Source organism: Diabrotica undecimpunctata, chromosome 2 (genome assembly GCF_040954645.1).
Source record: "Diabrotica undecimpunctata isolate CICGRU chromosome 2, icDiaUnde3, whole genome shotgun sequence".
Classification (NCBI taxonomy): domain Eukaryota; kingdom Metazoa; phylum Arthropoda; class Insecta; order Coleoptera; family Chrysomelidae; genus Diabrotica; species Diabrotica undecimpunctata.
The window spans coordinates 22,664,683-22,687,530 of record NC_092804.1 but is presented as its reverse complement, the minus strand read 5'-3'; the positions used below and the strand labels follow the sequence as shown (position 1 = coordinate 22,687,530).

The window sequence follows — 22,848 nt, the reverse complement described above, 5'->3', positions numbered from 1 at the left end:
TTTTGTAAATAAGAATACCTTATCTCTTTGGATATTTCAATACTAATCTTCGCGTTTAATGACTTTACTAGAAAACCTGGAATTCATATCCGAAGGTACTATTCGTTGCAAGATAATTAGGATGGAAATCCCCAGATTTTTAATAATATAATGGGTATAAAGATGTCGGCTTTGGCCACGTGCCTCGTCTGTTCAGTTTATATTCGAAACTTAACTTGAAAGAGTGAAGTTATTAAACTCAGGTCATACTCTAAAAAAATTTCATCAGATAAAAATATATTAAGCTCCAGGTAAGCCTGTATGGAAGGTTGGTCTACTGGTATCTCCCCACCTTGTGGTAAAGGCAGTAGATTAATAATTTCTTACATTGGCAGTGAAAAAGGATTTGTTAAGCATGGTTTGTTGGAATTTCAGTCCAAAAGCACAAAAGACTATCACGAGGAGATGACAGCTAATGTTTTCGAAGAGTATTTTGAGCAGATGATTGAACACATACCACCAAATTCAATTATAGAATTAGATAATGCACCTTATCATTCACGACTAGTAGAAAGACTTCCAACGACTGCGTGGAAGAAACAGGATATTCTTGACTGGCTGCAGAATAAGTATCTGCCTTACGAAGATGGAATGGTAAAAGCAGAACTTTTAAAAATTGCCCGGCAACACAAATCTAAGTTCAAGAAATACGTAGTTGACAAAATGGCGGAAAGGCGAAACATCACAGTCCTTAGACTTCCACCCTACCACTGCGAAATAAATCCAATTGAACTCATTTGGGCACAAATGAAAAGTTATGTGGCTAGAAAAAATACGTCATATAAAATACAAGATGTACGTGAATTGTTATACGAGTGTTTACAACATATTACAGAACAAAACTGGAAAGATGTAAGACATGTAATAGAAGAAGAACAAAAAATGTGGGATCTTGATAACATAATTGATGCGTCCGTAAAGACACAACCGCTAAGTATTAACCCTCAAGACGACTCAGATTCCGGAGTTGATCCTATTTATTTTGAATTAGAATAGTTTTCTAATCGTAATTATATAAGGTAAGTAATAGTAGAGGAGAAAGGCGCAAAATGTCGCATGTCAAAATGTTTAATGTGTTTTAAATGTATCCATTTTTTTTTCAAATCCTGAGAAAACTAAAAAGCATTTTTGAAAAATTTAAAGGCAGAATGAAATATTTATTATAATAAATAAAAAGTTTCTTTTGCATGCAATATTTTCAATTAAAAATTATACTATATTTTCTCTTTTATTTTCATCCCTGTTACATAACATATTAAAATAAACATTCTAGAAGTTTTCAGGGACTTTCTGCCCTCAGTAATAATGTAATCTTTCATTCTGCATTTAAATTATTAAATAAATTTTATTAGTTTTCTCCGGATTCGAAAATAATGGATACATTTAAAACACATTGAAAATTTTGCCAGGCGACATTTGGCGCCTTTCCCCTTAATTAAATAAATGTTTCTTTTACAAATGGCAAGAAACTTTTTATTTTTGAATAAAATAAAGAAGTTTTATTAAAACAAAAATACAATTTACATAGATACAATTTAAAAAATATATTTATTTAGTTCAAATAAATGTTTCAATCATATACTCTACGACACTGGTCAGTCATCTGTAACCATACAAGGTGGGTTAGTCGAAAACATCTTAAACCGTCAGTTTCAGGTTGGTTTTTACTATTATATCGTATTACCTATCCTCTCTGTATTTCAGTTCTCTAATTAGGGTTAAACTTGTAGTGAGCTATCGACAAATTGTGAACCGATTATAGTACGTTTTTCAAAAGAACAGAACTTCTGCAATAAACTACACCCAAAACCGTCTTCTTAAATGCATTTTCCGTGACGTGTGATCTTTAAATGAAACGTGTGAAACATTAAATTCTGCGTTTTTTATTCGTATTTCAAATGCTTAATATTTGTTACCACAACTTAAAATTGAAATTTCATGTCACAGTTTTTAAAGATTGATCTCTAAAGCTGGATATTTTACTACAACTGGTAAATAAAAGTGGTCAGTTTTATTGATCTCACGTGAATCGTAAAAAATGGCAAAAATCGCGCTACATTAATTTACTTAACACCTTTATAAAAACTGAATTTATTCTTGGCAAAATACAAAAACTTCATACAAAAGCTGCACTCTTTGCCTTTAAAACGCATCTTGACTTTTGTCGATAGGACATTTGCATCAAAAGATATCGAATTTTTACCGTAAAGCTGATACAAATTTTATTGAACATTGATTTCAAGCGCGGAACTGACATGCAAAATCGACGTCGTTTCTAAGATGAACATTTTTGTTTAAAACTATCTCAGCTACATTTTTTATTTAAAACATTTTTTTCTACGATGTACAGATTCTTGGTAAATCGATTTTTTTGCGTTTTTCCCCTCCTGCGAGGGGGAAGCCCAGGGGTAAACTTTTTTGCATCTTTTATGGGATCCCAAAATTAATATTCTCTGTAAAATTCAGCTTGTTCGTAAGATTTTTAGGGGTCAACTCTCTGACGACTGGACTATTTTATCAGCTTCTGCGAAATATCGTGCAGGGAAAGATGAAAGCGTAGCGTTGGAAAAAGATGATTGTCATGGCCACGCAATCTCAGAGAGTGGTTCAATTGCTCGTCTAACCAGCTTGATCGAGCAGTAGTGAACAGTATTCAAATAGTCATGATGATTGCCAAACTTCAAAAAAATACGCACCTTAAGTTTATTTTTGAAATTTTGAAAAATGTCGGTGTAAGTGAGAAGAGACTGGTTCTAAGCGAGGTAGGACTGCAAGGCCTATAGATGACCACTTTCTTGTTTCTAATGCTTTGAAAAACTGAACGGTGACGAGAGATTCCCTTCGAAATCATTTGCAAGAAGTAAGAAGTGTCAACATAATTGAATGGGCCGTTAGGCAACTTCATGTTGTAGAATTATCTTCTTGCACTAGATCTATTAAACCACTGTTTTTCTATGAACAGCGGATTGATAGATTGAATTTTGAATGAGAATACTTGGCTTGGACAATAGCAGATTAAAATCGTATTTTAATTTCTGATGTATCATGATTATGTTTTACGAGCTTGAATAAACGTATATGAGAAATGTTTAAGTGCCTATTGCCGATAAACTTCCGTTTGGTGAAAATTATGGCATTGAAGGTATATTTTTGATGCTATCATCAAGTTTTTTGAGTTTATCGAGAATGGAACGTTGACTGCGTTATCTGCCACAGGTTTTAGAAGACCATGTTTTACCTTCACGGTTATTCTTGGTGACGACGCAACATTTATGCATTATAATACACGGCCTCACACTGCTAAGAAAGTTACTGAGTGTTTTGTCGAGGTTTAAATCACGCAATTTGTTTAGCCTACTGGCGGTCTATAGATTTAAATCCTATTAAAATATTTGGGATGAGATGGGGAGACGTTTACGCAGAAATTTAGCGGCCGCCAGAAATTTTAGACAGCTACGCGACATACTGATATAGGAACAAGACAATTTTCCGCAGAACATGACCCAAAGCGTACTTCTTTGTTTGCAAACTATTATTACTGCTAGAGAAGAGAATACTCACTACTGAACTCCTTAAAATTTCTTTTGGTCAAGCAAAAAACACATCAAAGTAAAATTATTCATTTTAATTACTTTCAAAACTATCTTTTTCATATGTTTAGTAAATATTTGTGGAAAAAACTACTACAGTCTGTCCCAAACCCTTCTTTCAGTGCGTCACTAATTTTGACGTCATATAGGATTTTAAGAATGTAGAGAATTATTGCATGACATTTTAGTTAAATTTGACAGTTGTAGGATCGTAACCTCTCTTTCGCTAATTGAAAATAATTTAATAATTTTAATATTAGTCTTTGTTCTTTCTCGATATATTTCGGTATATTTAAAATATTTTTATGACAATAAATACAAAATTTTCATTGTAAAATCTCTGATAATACTAACCTGGAATGACAATTATTATTTTATCAGTTGACATTGTGAAAGCACTGTCACAATCGAGACAATCTGCGTCAAATTATATTTATGCGCATCGTTGATTGGATATCTATTTAGCGTATTCTAAACACCAACCAATTATACATCCGTAAGTAGAATTAGCTTTACGATAAATCATTTTCTAAGTTCTATGTATAATAATCACAGACTCACGTTTTTTTCTGTCACTTCTAGCTTAATGTGTTAGAGAGAATTCGATCAACTATGACGCACTGAAAGAAGGGTTTGGGATGAACTATACTACTATTATGGAATGTAAGTATATTTACCACTGTCACAAACTCGTGCTCACCTACATCCCTTACAGTATAAATAACTAATAAATTCTTGTATGATTGTATAGTTTATTCGCCAATAAAATGTCTTCGGGCATTCGTTACTTTATTCGAGATACATTGTATAACAACGAGCATATCGGATTTGAAAACTTTTTATATATCACACGCGATGTAAGCGATGTATATTTATGCGTTAGATTTAAGATTCCTTATTAATTAATTCTCAGTCAGCAAACTTTTGCTCTAGCTGTTTAAAAAACATAAAAAAGCGATCATTAAAATGCAATCAACACAAATAATCGTCTTAGCTTACAGCTCTTGGAAATAAACTTTGTTATTTTTTTGCCTAATTGGCAGTTCACTTATTTAATCCATATAATAATAAGTTGCTTTGTGATTTAAAACTTTAATGAATGATGTAATGTTATTATTATTACTTAGAACGGGAAGATACAAGGGATGTTCATTCATGTCTGGCGTAATTATGCTGTTGTTTATTGCATTTGTTACATAAAAACTCTTTTTGATTATTCACATGGAACGTAAGCACACATGTTTATCCATATGTTATTTCATTTGTATCTCTACTAACAAGATTAACGTATTTTGTATAAACTAAAGCAAGTTAAGATTAAAAAAGTCTGCTCCTCATGTGGTAGAAAACGGGAAACATCCAATTGAATGGCTAACGCAGATGGGACCGAATAATTGACGATATAAGCAATCTCCCGATTAAGAATCGGCCCCGAAGACAGAGGAATGAAGGATTTGACAGCGGTATAAGGCAGACAATCGGAAACCTCCATAAGTCCTTAAGCACATTGAAAAAACACGTAGAAAATTAACATCTTCCTCTTCTTCTTCTTCGTGCGACTAGAATTACTCCTGTTTGTCTGCCCCTTCAGTCGTTGATGACTGTACATTATCTTTCCACCTTTTTGGCGGCCTTCCAACGGATCTTCTGCTATACGGCTTGTTGTTTTTACCGATGTTCGCTAATCTATCAGGTCCCATTCGGTTTACATATTCGTTTCAGTTTTTTTTTTCTTGTTTTTATCCACCTGTTAATATTTTGAATTTTGCATTGTTCGCGTATAGGTACTTCTGTTGGTTTGTCTGTCTCTTAATGATATGCCCGCTATTGATCTTAATACTTTCATTTCGATATTATTGATTTGTTGTTTCGTCTTTCTTGTATCGGTCCTTGTTTCCGCGGCATATGTTAGGATTGGTCTTACTGTTGTCTTGTATACTTTCATTTTACTTTCCGTGGTCAGATATTTGTTTCTCCATATGGTTTCTCGAAGGAAACCACTTACTCTTGCCGCTTTTGATGCTTGCCTTGTGGTCTCTGTTCTTATATCCCTGTCACTAGTGATCTCTACTCCTAGGTAATTGAATTTCATTACTTGTTCTAGAATTTTGTCGTCTATTTCTAGTTTGCATCTACGCGGCTCTTTACTGATCACTATACATTTAGTTTTTTCTACTGATATTCTCATATTAAGTTTGTTTGCTGTGATATTGAAGGTGTAGAGCTACCTTTGTAGGTCATCTTCGTTATCAGCAATTAGTACTGCATCATCAGCATAGCATAGTATCGTGATTTTATGCGCTCCCATGTGGTATACGTGTCGTTTTCTTACTTCGTGAATTATTTGATTCATCACCATATTGAATAACAATGGGCTGAGCGAGTCTGTTTGGCGGAGTCCTCCTTTTAGTTCTATGCATTCTGTTTCCCCTGTTGGTATTATAACTCTGGTCTTGTTGTTCTTGTTAATTTCATTAATTGTTCTTATTATTAACCGAAAATTAACATGATTTTCTATAAATTTACAGCATGTGAGAGCTGCTTTTACCTCTAGAAATCCGATAAGTGTGACGTGATAGTACTGAACGCCGCCCGCGGGGTTTATGGGTATATTTGTTCAATTTAATATTCAACATCCCACTCTGAAATTCTACTTATAAATAAAATTTAGAAATACAACAAAAATCAAAATCAAAAATAGAAAATATTAAATTTCGGATCCGAAATAATTTGGTCCTTTTCGAAAGTTTTTGGACGTCTATGTAGGATGCCTGACTCTTGGATATCATCATTATCAGTTTGAGAGAGTCCCTGAGGCTCCCCACTTAGATTTCCTGTTGAATTTGTAGTGCGCGGGATATAATTTACCTGGTTAATTTGAAAATGATCAAACATTTTGCACTGAATTATAGAGCATAGTGTTAGCAAATGCAATACCTTCTAAATAATTATTATTGAAAATTATTTTAATTTGATTACAATGTCTTTTTCTCATAAGTTTCTGATTAATCTGAGGTCTTTATCATCTAAGTTAATGTTCTGTAAAGAACTTAACATTTTATTATAATCTACGCTATCAAATGCCTTTATGAAATCTACAAAGTATAGGAAAGATCCTTTTGTTGTTCGATGTCGGTGTTCGAAAAATGTTTAATTTTTGCGATATTAGCTACGGGCCCTCATCTGTGACCAGTTACTTTCTCCAAACCATAAAGAGCAAAATAGTCCCCAAGTTTGGTAATAGTAGCCACTGGGCTGGCCAGGGACATTAGATATACTAGTGACATGGGACATTGTATATTCACCTATATCACGCATGACCAGACATTCTCAGAAATTATCCAGCCTTGCAAGGAAACCTTAGGAAAATCTGCCTGGATGTTTTGTTTAATTTTTCAATTTAAAGATGTCCAGCAAATATAAGACCTAGCCAATAATTTTATCTTAACTATACCAAACTGGGCTAAATGCAGTACATTTAGTAATTTATTTTGTAGTTAAAGAACAATTGCTCTTTATGTCCACAAAAAGACGCCGTCTTCAATAGATATTTCATTGTGTTTAAGGAAGTGGGACTTAATTTCTAATTCCAGCTTTGTTGGCCATTCCGCCATAATATATTTAGTTATAAGAGGCAAAATCAGATTGTTTCTTTGTTTTAGCTTGTATAATTATGTTACTTACGTTAATAGGATTTTCTTCACTTTCTGCTAAATAATTTAAATAGTTAATGCAGACTTTAATGCTAAGAGGAAACTCCGGAAATGATGACCATTGGCGAACCTCGATAACCAACACCTGTACTCGACTGAGTGCGATATGCGGTTGCTACTATAAGCTGCTTAAGTCTTGCATTAGAATAAAATTAAAGGCAGTAACTTCTATCATACGAAACAATCAAACGGTAAGAGAAAGTATAACAAAGCCAATAACAATCAAAAAGAACCATAGGATGTTGGAAACAACCATTGACCTAGTAGCTCTTGACGACAGCAAATGCTTTCAAAAACAATATCTCCGAAAAGTAGGAAAATCTATTCCAACGAGCTGGATGACTAAAATATGAAGATTTTTTTGGCATCGGCTACCGCCACTTAGCTAGTCACAACAGTTCTATTTTAAATCCAAAAAGAAAAAAAAACAAAACAGTAATAAAATGAATCAAAAATAAATGCTCCATAATAGTGTTGTAATATGACCAGTAGAAAGTGTTAGGGTAGGAGCAAGACAAGGAGACTCGCTTTGCGTCTAAGTACCCTTCCACCCCATCTAGAATTTTTAGATCCAGATATTTTCCAGTATATCAGTTTCATGTATACCTGGGAGCGCTCCTTAACATTGAAAATAATACTACCGAAGAGATAAACCGCAGAATTTGCATGGTCATTAGATGCTATTTTGGGCTCAATCTCCTCCTTAAATCCGCAATTATATCGAGAAATACAAAAATAAAACTCTACAAAACAATAATACGCCCAGTCCTAACATATGGTTCAGAGACCTGGACTCTAACAAAATGTAATGAAAACATGTTAGGATCTTTCGAAAGAAAAGTACTAAGGCGAATCTATGACGAAGTGAATGACAATGGAATGTATTCGAACTTTATAGAATATACCAGGAACCAGATAACGTAAAACATATTTAGATAGGGCGTCTGAGGTGAATAGGGCATGTAATGTGGATGGAACAAAATGATTTAGCTAGCAAAACGCTTCTTGATAGACCCACTGGTGAGAGAAGAAGAGAAAAACCCAAAACAAGGTTCCTTAATAACATCGATGCAACCATGAGAAATTGAGAATACGTGCTTGCCGGAGGAAGGCGATGGATAGGGGCGACTGGAGAGAATGTCTTGAGGAGACTAGGACCCACGCAGGGTTGTAAAGCCACAATGGTGATGATGATGATAATAGTTTCGAGAATTGAACCTAATTTCTTATAACCAGACCAGATCGTATATAGGGGGCAGATACAAATGGGACAAAACAAAGGTGAAGCACCATGAAGAAAGTTTAGAGGTCAATTTTAATCCAAATAAATTCCATTGGGCAGTAATATACTCTTTCTCATAGTGAAAGTGGGTAACACAAATTGTAGGGTGGAAATATATTACATTTCAATAAATGTTCTATCAGTATATTCGTTTGAGAAGTGTAGGTACTTTGAACACTCAAAAAAGATATGATTTTGATCTTCATCATAAGTTTGAATTTAAAACAATAATTTTAGCTAAATATAAAGGGAAAGAGTGTATGTCCAAATTTCATTCTAATTATAGAGATTATATATAAGTGGAACCGAAGAATTTTTAAACCAGTATTCAATAGGCACTTTAGGTTCAATCAGTGCATATTGGGAGGATATGTGTTTACTGAATTCATTCCATGCTCGTTTCCATTGTACTTTAACATTGTTTTTAATGATTGTACATATACCTAGATTAGAAAGTTAATAAGTTGGCACCAAAGAAGCATTATTTACTGTACAAACACTAATCGAATGATGTCGAGACGTATACGTCAATTTCAACCTATTTATATGTCTAGTCGATTTCGAAAAAGCTTTCGACAAAGTGCAACACTGAAAAATGGCAAAAATACTGCAGAACACAGAATTAGATGACGAAGTCGTGAGAATCATTGCCAATCTATACCGATATCAGAAAGCCATAATACGAATAGACCAACAAAAATCGAACGAAATACCAATAAATCGTGGAGTAAGACAAGAATTGTTTATAGAGACATTACAACACGTAAATGAAGGAATATTTAATAATGGAGCACTTCTGAATAATCTTAGATGGGCAGATGACACAATACTCCCTGCGGACAGCAGAGAAGGACTACAGATCTTGGTTGATCGCATTACCCAATACTGCGAAAGGTATGGAATGGCACTGAATACAAATAAAACAAAAATCATGGTGGTAAGCAAGAACAAGATTGAGGAAGACAGTGTTTATGCTAAAGGAAAATGTTTAGGCAGAGTGCACAGATATCAGTACTTAGGTTGCGAACTAAATGAAGAATGGGATAGAAGTACGGAAATAAAACGGCGTATTGAGATAGCTAGAAGTGCTTTTAATAAGATGAAAGCAATATTATGCAATGGAAAACTCAACATCGAAATAAGAATTAGAGTATTGAGATGCTACGTGTTCTCTCTCCTGTTGTATGGAGTTGAGGCCTGGACAATTACAGAGGCGACAGAGAAAAAACTCATTAACTTTGAAATGTGGTGTTATCGAAGAATGTGGAAAATATCTTGAACACAACACATAACACATGCGGAAACGCTACGAAGAATGAAAAAAGATAAAGAAATACTTAACACTATAAAGAAAAGAAAAATGAGCTACTTTGGTCACATACTAAGAAACGAAAAATACATGCGGTTGATCATACAAGGGAAGATGGAAGGCAAAAGAGGACCGGGGAGAAGACGCACGTCCTGGCTGAACATTCTGAGACAATGGAGTGGGAAAACGTCAATAGAACTTTTCAGAACGGCTGCAGATAGAGTCAAATGGGCCATGATGATCGCCAATGTCCTTAGGGATGGGGCACGTTAAGAAGAAGAAGAAAGTTAATATTCAATCAATTATCTTTCAACTTTTTTTGCTAATAAATTAACATGTTCGTTAAAAATAGCACCGATATGCACTTTAATCCACAAATATATACCTCTTTTTGTTTTTTTATAGATTTCATAAAGTATTTTTTTAATTTTAAAGGCATAACTTAAAATATTTTTGTCTAACTAAACAACTGTCAGTTCAGAAAGTGAGTCAGAAACAATTACTACAGACCTGTTTTGTGTATTTTTAATATGTATTAAAGCTTCGTAAATTGTAATTGCTTCAGTGCTGAATATTGAAAAAGCATTGTTTAATTTAAACATTTTTTCTATGTTGTTTGTATGATTTTTAAAAGTCAAATTTCTGACAACTGGACTATCTAAGAGCGGAAGGGGAAAAGTTTTTTCCAGCAAATACTAATATTTGCATTGAATTGGATTTAAAGGTAACTTTTTTAATATCATGTTTTCCCTTTTTTCGCGTTCTTTTTCTTTCGTTTTGGAATGGTACAATTATGGCGAGATAATGAATGCAAAGCAAATAATTAACCTAGTAGTAAGTACGAAGTACATGATTTAATTACTTTTATCTCATTAGTCAAATAACACTTTTTCTTACTTGATTAGTATACCCTAAATTACTGAATGTACAATAATTTATTGTTATTCCCAGTATTACTCGATTTACTTTCATTATACTCATTTTGTTTGTAAATCAACGACGAATCGAGAGTATGTACCGCGTTACAAAAGAACAAAGACAATTGACGGTTAATGTTGATGAAGTTTATTTGTAGCCAAGGAGGTCAACTAGAGGAAGAATTCAACCTTGTAATGTGAAGAATTATTGTAACGCTTTACTTCATTGTAAATACTTTTACTTTCATTATAGTGTTTAGTACCACAAGAACAATGAATGTAACATAGGAATAAATATGTATAACAAAAACTATATTTCCATTAATATTACCAATATATAGAGTGTTTTTCTAAATTTATGTTAAAAGTATTTGACTATATATTTATTTTTTTCATTTCAGTATCTCCAAAAGTAAAATGTACTCCAACGCAAATGAGGGTGGAAGTACCAATCTCGTCCACCACAATGTCGGTCTACATCCAAGGTCTGAGGGACTATCCTGATCCTGCTTGTCGGCCTCATACTGACTCAACTGGATCCTTAGCTATACTAGAGCTTGATCTGAAAGATGTTTACAGATGCGCTGTTACTAGAGCTATCAACAAGCAAACGGTGAGAACTTTTTAATTGTTTTTTAATACGATCAATTATGTTGTAAGCATCATGAGACTTGTATTGGGTTTGTTTTTTAAAGGTTTGGAAGGATTAAAATAACTGATTTTTCACAAAATAGCTTATATTACTGTTTTAGCTCGTTTTAAAAAAAACAAATTTATATTGATACAGTATATTCCTAGCTTATAGACTGTTATCTTTAACTATTTCTTCCTGGCGTTTCGTCTGCGATTGCAGCAGATATTATCGAAGCCAAATCGTCTTAAAAAAAACCTGGCTATTGGAATAAAGAGCAATCATTATTAAAGACCAAAATGTTGACACGAAAATCCAATTTCCTAAATTAAGAAAAATATACGAAAAGCAGAAGCACTACCCCACGACTATACACTATACAGCCTTCCTAAAATACATAAGTAAAATAACGAATTTATTAATATTAATTAAATTCAGGTCAAAAAGTGAAATTCTTAAGGATTTTGTAATTAAGTATATTCATATAAAATAAATCACAGATTAAATTTAATTTACCGATTTAGTAATTATTCAGTATTGATAACTCGAAATCGGCCATCATACAAGAGCCATCTGCCACATGAAACTTTTATATGAAATACTGTCACTGTCACTGTCATATGATATTTTTATTTTGTCTAAAATTAAAATTTGTTTTAATTTTAGACAATATTTGACTTGAAAAGACTTAAAAAGTGTTAAGGATTATTTATTTTTAGCTGGCGATGAAATTTTGTATGCACTTTATCGAACTCGTCTGTTGTTCGCTTCGCTCGCTTCGTTCGCTCTGCTCATAAGATCAGACTCGTTCGAAAAGAATAGCAATGGTGAATTAAAATCTCGCAGAAATATTTGTCTTTGCTTCACTGGAGCAAACACTATACCTACAAATTGGTTGTTATTAAAACGAAGACAATGGCTAGAGAAAAATTGAGAAACTCTTTCTTCTAAATCGTAATTAACTGCAATCACTACCTATTTTAACTGATCAGGGTTAAAAGTAGATCTAAGTGTCATCAGCAAAGTAGTACTGATTATAGGAGAGAAAATTAGAAAAATTTGAAGTATAAATACTAAATAATTCAGGACCCAATATAGAACTCTGTGATACCCCTTTATTTAAAAAAGTTTTTATTTCAAAATTTTTAGTAAAAGGAATAAATAAAATACCCAAACGGGCTATATCACAAATACAAAACGTTTTCGGAATGTAAATTCCATCATCAGTGTAACCTGAAAGTAATTAACCACTTTAATTAAAAAGAACGTAAGATTTAAAATGTTGACTAGGGTTATGCAAAATGTGGTTAATACTTACAAAGTGCACATGCTATGAGCCACTAAAATATATAGGTGAAAACCCTTTAAATGTTATAAATTTACAAATATGTTACATTATGTACTATTAAAAATTAGGATGTTTAAGTTACCGTTGGAATTGGTAACATGGCAACGTATGGCTCTACATTGGTTACTTGGTCCTGAGACAAAGTGTCTTCGAGGACCTGTTGATAACAACATAAAAATGACAATATTGACATGTTAGGACAGATGTCGGAACAAATCAGTCAGTGCAACTTACGGTAGTTGTCTAAAATGACAGAAGCCAGCATTATTTAAAATTGAATAAATTACAATTGTAATAATATAACAGTATCAACCATCAATGTTGTAGTCTGTAATGTGAATTAGTATTAGATTTTTCGTTCTTCTTCTATCACCTATTAATCCTCCTTAGTCCTATCAAACATTTTCAATATATCCAACTCCCCCCCTTTCCTCACTTCTTTCTAGAAATCTAAGCGCCAAGTCTGACCCCACACCCAATATTCTCCATGCTCCTTTTCTACAAACTAAATTCAGAGCTGATTATTCCACCTCCCCTTCAAAAAAAAAATTTTCTCATTACCATATATATATATATATATATATATATATATATATATATATATATATATATATATACTTATAAATATACTTATATATAATATACTTACCAATATATTTGAATAACTGAATGAGTACATAATAAAAAAATTTATGAGCTGCTTAGAATTATTGCTTGAAAGTAGATAACAGCAAAATTAAATTAGAGGGAAAACAGATTTCGTAACAACTGCATAACATAAAAAAATATTAATCTAAATCGGTACTATATTAAGCAAAAAACCTCGATATTCGCCAATTATCATTCAATTTATTGTATAAGGAAAAATAAATGGCAAATTAATCTACCTTGCTGTATAACAGAAATAATCGCCAATAATCGCAAACTTCCGGAGTAAACACATTAGAAAGAAGAAAAGATGACCCCAGTAAAACAAATATTTCATTTTATTCTTGTATAATTATACCTTTAAGATAATTCCATACATTTGATCTTTTACTAGTAGTCGGCAGTGTATCTAACAGTATTATTAACAAAAAACTTAGAAGAATTATGGTTCAAGTAATTTAAGATTTCACATGAAAATAACTTCCTCTTTTACACTCTACATTAAAGTAATTTACGAGGGAGGTTTTAGAAATCACTATCAATTTGTAAGCACAACTGAGTACATTGAACTTACTCGAACGAAACTTATATTTTTTGAAAAATTTTTAAGAATAACCTATTTTTGTATTTTATTACAAAATTATAATTATATTAATGATGAAGTATACCTAGAAGTTGTCTCAAAAATTTAGTAGTATATATTCCTAATTATCACAAAGATAATCACTGCTGACTGCAAAGAAGAGAAATCCCTGACCAATATTGAATTCTTTAGACCAAGTTCTCTCTTAAACACACTAGACAATATTCACGAGAGACTCTTGAAAGAAAAGACGACTCTTATACATTCTAAAAAAACTAAAACCTCTTTCCTGAATTTTAGTTTGGGATAGATCAACAAGCTTTCCGCATATTCCTAAATGTTTAACTCTACTAAATATATCTTCATCCAGTTACCCATTACTCTGAAATACCAATTCTAAGAACTTAAAACTCTTACTATTAACTATTACTATATATTAGCTCCAATATTATACAAGCCATAAGCGATTTCCCTATTTCACAGCATACACAACGGAATTTCTGCTAGAATATGAGCAACTCAACAGAGTTGAGGAATTGTGTTCAAAAAGGATTTATTTTCGTCGCATACAAAAACCCATTCCAACATCTTCCGAGGTATCTATCCCATAGGATCTCAGAGGATCTCTATGTAACATTCTATATAGAATCTATGTGGTTTCGATAGGGCGGTGCTACGTGATACACTTCTCATGCCACATTGGATATTCTCCACGAGCGATTTGAGGGCATGGTCATCTCAACGTGGAGGTGATATGAACTGGCCACCACTGTCCTATAGTTCTATATACTCAGAGGACGTTTCTTACTATAGCCTTGGGCACTTGCCGTGTCGGGGAACTTACCATTAGTGTTGCCCAAATGCAAGAACAAGACGAGACTTAGACAGTCTTGGTTTTGGTCTTGCGCCAATATACCTGGTCTTGGTCTTGGTCTTGGTATTGCAATCCCGGTCTTGGTCTTGGTCTTGGTCTTGCAGCAAGAGTCTTACAAGTCTTGCAGTTACCCAATAGCCTATTGCTATTTATTAAACGTTACTTTAGATCTTAGAACAACGTAACAGAGTAAGTACATTTTAAGCTTGAATTAACATAGCCATAATAAAGACTAACCAAATTAATAAATGTCTAAACAACTGACATCGGGTGTGGTTTGAAGCGACGATCTAAGCGATCCGTGCCTATGCTCTAACTAACTCAGCTATCTACCAGGCCCCACGGAAGTCAATCTGTTTCTTAATAAATGCATTTACTAAGCTTACATGTGCTAAAACATGGTTAAAACAAAAAAAAACAAATTAATTACATAAGCATGCCTGTATTTTAAAAAACATTATCTGCCTAGAAAGGGATTGATGGACATGATGGGCAAAAAATCCACATACATGTATCAAGGGCACAGATTTTTTAAGTGATAAGATAACAAACTATAATTCACTTATTAAAGCAAAATAAATGTTTTTACCAATTTTATATAAAAAACTAACTTGAAAAAATAAAGAATAGGTAAAAAACAATGATAATCAAAAGAAGTTATTTTAAATTAACGAGATACCTACTTAATAAATACATTAATTTACCAAAATAAAGTGGTAGGTACATAATATATGTAATTAATAATAAGGTAATAAGTATATTTTTTACATGTCCACTTTTTCTAGAGGTTATTAAAAAGCTTGTGATATCTCCACCGAATTTTGATTTTTCGGGAAGAAATATTTGTAATTCCTTATTGTGAAAAGATATTAGATGCTTCCTTAAATCTGACGTGTTTCTGTTGATCATTCTCATTTCAACCTGTCTATGTAGGCACAATTTACACAAAGCAATTTGGGATGCATGAATTATTTCGAAAAACTCATCAAATTTGCTTTTAGGTCTTTTAGATCTATAACTCCAACGCTCACTACTTGGACTAGAACTACTTGAATCTGTGTCCCTCATGTCGAATTGTAAACTTGTCACTCCGGGAACAACAAAAATTAGGTGAAAAACAATTATTACATTAGACTCAAAGGAAAGCTCAATTGGGAATAAAGTTAAGTGATGTCGAAAAAGTAACTACTATACTACTAGTTACTTTATGTTCGTTACTATCCAATACCCTAAGTATCTAATAACAAACCGTACTTCGTTATTCTAAATACTTCGGTATTTTGTTTACACGGTAGGCGACATTATCTGTTATTAATTTGTCTCGGTACTTTTGAATATTAGCCGCGCTCTTTCAGCAAATTTTGTTTAACCGAATGATCTTATCGCACACTCACCAGAAACAATTTATAGTCTTGGGCCGATAAGATTTGTTTATTTAGATTCCTTCTGACTAAATTATAATGAAAAAAAATTGAATTATTAAGTGGGTGTCCGTAACAATTATATTTTTTATTAGCTAGGGTGACATATTTAAAAAAATATTGATACGATATTACTGTCGGCGTCGCAATGCAGGAATATTATTTTTATGATTAGTGGGCGGCTATTCTCAAAATATGGACAATTAATTTCAGAGCGAAGAAGTCGTCTGCTGGAAAAGAATGTACAAAATATTTTATTTTTACATTGTAATTATGACCTCTGAGCACGTGTCAAATTTGTTTTTTTAATGATTATTTTGATTCGGTATGTATGCTTATGGTATTGTTTGTAATGCGCATAAGTCCAGTTTTTCAAATTTTTATTACATATTTTTTTGCGTCTCATAGAGTCTTTAAGCATATACCCGAACTACTATACTCGCTAAAACGACACTCCGTCCTAACTGCAAGACGCAAGAGTCTCGCATGCTTAGTCTTGTTCTTGCTTAAATCTTGCACGGTCAGTCTTGGTCTTGGTCTTGCTAAAATTAGGTGGTCTTGGTCTTGGTCTTGGTCTTGGTCTTGCAAAAACGCAAGAACAAGACCAACACTGCAAGACCAAGACCAATTTTGGGCAACACTACTTACCATCTCCTCTATCCTGTGTGAGTGGAGGCGAACTCATGCTGGTATGGAGAACATTTTCTTTTAATCTAGAATTTTCTCCCGTATCTAAAAACGAAAAAAAATAAAAGCTCGCCATAAAAGTCTCTTAAAATTAAATATCCATAGAGATAGATTTTTATCACTTTACGTCAATATTACAGGAATATCTGACTACTACAGAACGAGTCTATCTACGATCAGTTTATCATAGGATCAGTTTTTCAGTTTGTAGTCGTATCTAACGAGTTGCATCTTGCCGTTGACCTCAAAACATAACGAGTAAGAGAGTAGTATTGTCAAGAGACACCTTTTAATATCATTTAAAAAAAGAGGGTCCAACACTGAAAGGTATCAATGGGTCTACTGATTAAGTAAGTACAAAGTAATGTTTAAAAAAGAGTTTTCTGAATAAGTCAGTCTGAATAAGGTAAGAAAATGGTGTCAATATTGTCTAGAATCTAAGTAATTTTTAGGGGATTTTAACGAGGAGTTGTGGTGTGAAGTACAGTTCCATATAAAAGCTGTTCTCCATTAGTATTCCTTGAGAAACTCATGAGTAAAAAGTACTATATCCACAATATTTTAAAGACTATTGCTATACTATATCTTCGGCAACTCTAAAACCTTATTTCCAAATAGGAAAATGCCAAACCTCACATTGCAATAGTAACTACCAGATTGTTTAGTAACACTCAATTATTATTCTTTCTTGAACCTCTAGTGCCCTGAGCTTTTATCCATTGAACATATTTGCGACCTAACAGGTAGATGATTGTAACAAATTCGTTACTTAGTAATCGAATTGTTCAATAAATTATCCATAAAGTTGTTAAGATCAACTGTACATAAGATAAAGTAGACTATTTTATTTGCCAACGTCCTAATGAATACGAATAAGAAAACGAAAAATAAATATTTTATAATTTCATATTTAATAAGAATTTATAGAGCAGTCCTCGTACCAAGTCAGTAATCTTTTATGTTTTAAACACAAATTATATCACGGTATGAAAATTGACTTGAAATGGAAAGTGGTAGTCAACTTAGCAGAAAATGATGAGCCAATTTGAAAATTGCAGCCTTGAAGATTACGTATAAAATCGAAATTATTTTTAATATTGGCTTTAGATAGATTTAAAAAAAATTAACCATATGATTCGAATAAGTGCTTGCTTCTGCTGATATACTATATTTATATAAAATATGCAATACACAAGGTGCATCGGCGAGTATCATCAGCGTAGCATTAGACAAATTGGAAATGTGAAGCAAGGATATATATATATATATATATATATATATATATATATATATATATATATACATATATATATATATATATATATATATATATATATATACACTCTGGGCCAAAATTAACCGGCCACCTTAAAAATGGGTAATTTTTGATTTCTTACATCTCCTAAGCCTGTTGTCCGATTTAAGTGATTTTTTTAATATGTTATAGCCTTATTCCTTGACAATATCTTTATAATAATATTGTTCCTAAACAGGTAAATTTTCATTGTATACCGGGTGTACGAATCAAACTGTGTTTTTTTCTTAAAGTTTGCATCACCCTGTGGAATATTCTATCATTTGTAGAATACTGAAATTAAATCGTAACTATAGCCTCATTTTTTCTCAACATTTTGTTTTTTGATTGATTCGCTTATGTTGGATAATACAAAAGTTAGGTGCTTTAACAACTAGACATGTTTTTAGAGAAAAAATAATCTTTTTAAAAAAAGTCATTTGTTATAGTAAAAATCCAATGAATAAAATCTTCGAAGAAAATTCAAATTAACAATATTTTGGAAATCAAAGTCTAATTGAAAAAAAAATTGGGTATCAATAATGGGTGTTGCCGCCTCTAGCCCTTAGGACTTCTTGGAGCCGGTTTGGCAAACCATTCATGATATCCTGGATATCGGATTGGGGGATATTGTGCCACTCCTCTACCGCAGCTGTCTTCAGCTCTTCAAAGGATGCAGTGGCTGGTACTCTTGCTCTTACCCGTCTTTTGAGGTTGTCCCAGATATACTCAATTGGGTTAAGATCGGGACTGTGTGCTGGTTCTTATCTGAGAACAGTATATTCTTCGCCATAGTCCAATTAGCATATTCTCGCGCAAAATGAAGTCTAGCCCTACGGTGTTGTGGGAGCAGTTGTGGTGCGCGAGCTGGACGAAAAGCCTTCAAGTTTATTTCTGAAAGTCTTCTTCTAATCGTTTGTCTACTCATACTAACGTTTCTCACCTCAAGAAGAGACCTACAAGCTTCAGGAGCGACGAAAAAGCGATTTCTCAATACTTTAGTGACAATGAAGCCGTCATCTCGAACTGAAGTGCATCGTTTTCGGCCTTGACCTGGCCTGCGGTTGTACGATCCTGTCTCCCGAAATCGTCTGATGGCATCTTGTACCGTAGTTCTGGGTACATCGAGTATACCAGTGATATGACGTTGACTGTAACCAGCATCAACTAAAGCCACTGCCCTAGCAGCATCAGTTGGAACGAGTGGCATTTTTAAAATCACAAACAATAAATAAGCACTAAAATTTCAACTTAAACAATATTCGCTTACAATGATATTACAATTTTAATTACAAATTGTTCAAGAATTGTAATTAACACGGAAACAGATTTGCAACAATGTCGTATAACGACTATACTTCATCTAATTTACAAACCGTTGCACGTTATCCGCGTCATAGCCCGTGAGGTCACATGATACCAACACGAAATATTTAGGCGGTAGGTGTGTCCTTTTTTAGAATCACTTTGCCGAGTACACTGGCATTACAGCCACTAGACATATTTTATTATATACACGTAGAAATAATATTTAAAGATTTCTATTAATGTTAACTCAAAGAAATACACAATAATGTTTCATTTAATTTGTATAAATGCATTATAAAGCGATTTTATGAAGAACATTTGTTCGGAACACACTGTCACTGTAATCGAACGACGGTGATATTTTGGCATAAATTGGTAACACTTATTTGACAGTTGCGGTGTTGACTAATGTTAATAAGTAATGAAAAAAAGTGTTGTTTTTGTTTAAGTATTCCATTTTACATCTTTATACGATGCATATAAGCGGCTCAAATTGTTTTTAACAAGATTATTTTTTAACTCTTGTTTTGTTTCTATTTATTTACATTAAATATTAATTTGTTTTGTTGTATAATCAAACTTCGATCTCTGTCAATGATAATGACGTGCAACCGTAACTAAATTAGATAGACTGCATATCTATAATTAGAAGGACTTGTATATGTCAAAAATCCTTCGATGACACAAATTTAGGAAACAAACTGTCACTGGTGAGTTAAATCGTCTCTATTGATGAAAAACATGGCTAGTTGTTAAACTACCTAACTTTTGTATTAGCCAACATAAGCAAATGAATCAAAAAACAAAATATTGAGAAAACATGAGGCTATAGTAAGGTTTAAATTTCAATATTTTATAAATGCTAGAATTTTCCACAGGGTGATGCAAACTTTAAGAAAAAAACACAGTTTAATTCGTACACCCGGTATACAATGAAAATTTACCTGTTTAGCAACCATATTATTATAACGATATTGTCAAGGAATAGGGCTATAAGATTTTTAAAAATCACTTAAATCGGAAAACAGGTTTAGGAGATATAAGACATAAAAAATTACCCATTTTTAAGGTGGCCGGTTAATTTTGGCCCAGAGTGTATATATATATATATATACAGATTGAACGAATTTAAAACGGAACATACAATTTAATATATGTCTGTTTGAACTGCATTTGAAATAGTGGACCAATATAAAACTTGGACAAAAATAAATCCATACCCGGTGATAGACATTGTATAAAATATCGTTCAACAATCTGTCTCCTTTAAAGGAAAGAGGAGCTTGCCTAATAGTCGGAGAGACAGAGCCGAAATTTTGAACTGATCAGTAATATGACATTTCTCTATTGGAATATATTCATTGTAACTGGGTTAAGACTTTGCCTTACAGGCGGACGCCCCTCGTGGTACAGGGGGTGGCTATACAGGGATGAAGTTGTAATTTTTTTCAGAAAAATTAACGATCGATAATATGGCTGAAAATTTGTCCAGAGTGAGATCTTGGTATAACCAGACGAAATCCCAAAGGGCGGACGCGAGAGTGGATATATAAGGGACGGCGGACAGGGGTGAAATTGCAATTTTTTGGGGAAAAATTAACGATAAGTAATATGTCCGCCATTTTCATGGCTCCATTATTTAGCCCCTAAAAACTCTAAATCCAAAAGGGCGGACAGCTGGGTTGGTACAGAGAGCCATAAAGCGGGGTCAAATGTACCACTTGCCTGCGCATTTTAGGTCTCGGTAACAATTTTCAAACTGATTTTATTATGATATTTTTATACCGATTGATTTGAAAATTTATATGCTCACTTCTGTTACTATTCTGAGAAGCGTCAAGTAGAGTTTTCCTCAAAATTTTCCAAAAAAATTTCCGTCAATGAAAATTTTCGTAATTTTTTGAGGTAAAATCTAATTTATAGAATCCTTTCGATTTTCTGTAAGTTATACCATGATTTTTTCCAAAAGTTTTCAAACGATTTTTACGATAAGAAAAAAAAATTATAAAAACTTTAAAAATTTCGTCATTTTTCTCACTCTCACTGATGTCATCACATTCATCATCTTCGTCACTTTCACTTTCAATAATATCACATTCATTATCTGCTTCATTTTCAATCACTACTTCTCGAATTGATTCTGGCATCTGATGTCCACTAAACCATTTGAATTTATATGTTTTATCTTCAAACTCCCAACCATGTTCTTCAACAATCAATTCTGTTGGTACTTTTTTATGAGCATTTGTCCAAATATTTAAAATATAATGGGCTCGCAGTAGATGTTGGTGTAATTCATCTTGACATGGTGGTAAGCTTGAAGCATCGAAATTTTTTAGTTTTTTTTTTTTAAAGGCTCGTTCATATCATGCAACTTATACTGCCGGTTAAATAGTGAAAATCTGACATCGTTTACTTTTCTTTTTGGAATTGTTCTCGTCAGTCCTGTTCCATATAAGTGACATATGAAAGTTTCTAAAGTTTCAAAAACTTCATTACAATCGAAGTCAGTTTCACCAAGTTGGATAAAAGCATCTTGATACTTATTACATTTAGCGCATGCGTCTAGAATTACTGATCTAAATGGAACGCGCATCATTATTATTTTAATATTTTAAAATAATAATGATGCAAAATTAATGTCCAAACAGAATTTGTAAAAATTATAATTAACTAATGAAAAAAAAATTCAATCAATTTGAAAAAAAATATTGAAATATCAAGTACAAAGTAAATTTCAAAACTTAAAAAATTGATAATTACACTATTAAATTGATTTTTATTAATAATTATTTGTAAATGTTAAAGGAATTCTATAAATTGAATTTTACCTATTGATAAATAGAAATAATATATTTTGTATTTGATTATTAATGTAATAATAAATCAAATTTTTCTTATATCTGAACAACCATTATTTATGTAATATAAATTTAAAACCTTTTTATTGTAATAAAAAATAAGTAAAATTACTATTTGTTATACCAAAAATATTTAATAGTTAACATTATAAAATTACTTAATTTAATAAAATATCAAATATCAAACATTTATTCAATTAAAAATTAATTCGTAAAATATTTATATTTAAGAAAAAAATGTGATTTGTAAAGTAAATATGACTTTAGTTTGAAAAAAAAACATTACCATAATATCATTTTAAAACTACAAAATATTCTATAAAAGATTCAGAAGATGACGTAG

At 32.5% G+C, this 22,848-nt stretch overlaps 1 protein-coding gene across 1 annotated transcript in view; it reads left to right on the top strand.

Annotated features, from left to right (window-relative positions):
- Window positions 1-22,848, top strand: part of qsm (Zona pelucida superfamily protein qsm) — a 184,945-nt gene that overhangs the window by 143,862 nt on the left and 18,235 nt on the right. The window contains exon 2 of the mRNA XM_072522507.1: window positions 11,252-11,463. Coding sequence (XP_072378608.1) covers window positions 11,252-11,463 — 212 coding nt within the window. The remainder of the gene's footprint in view (window positions 1-11,251; window positions 11,464-22,848) is intronic.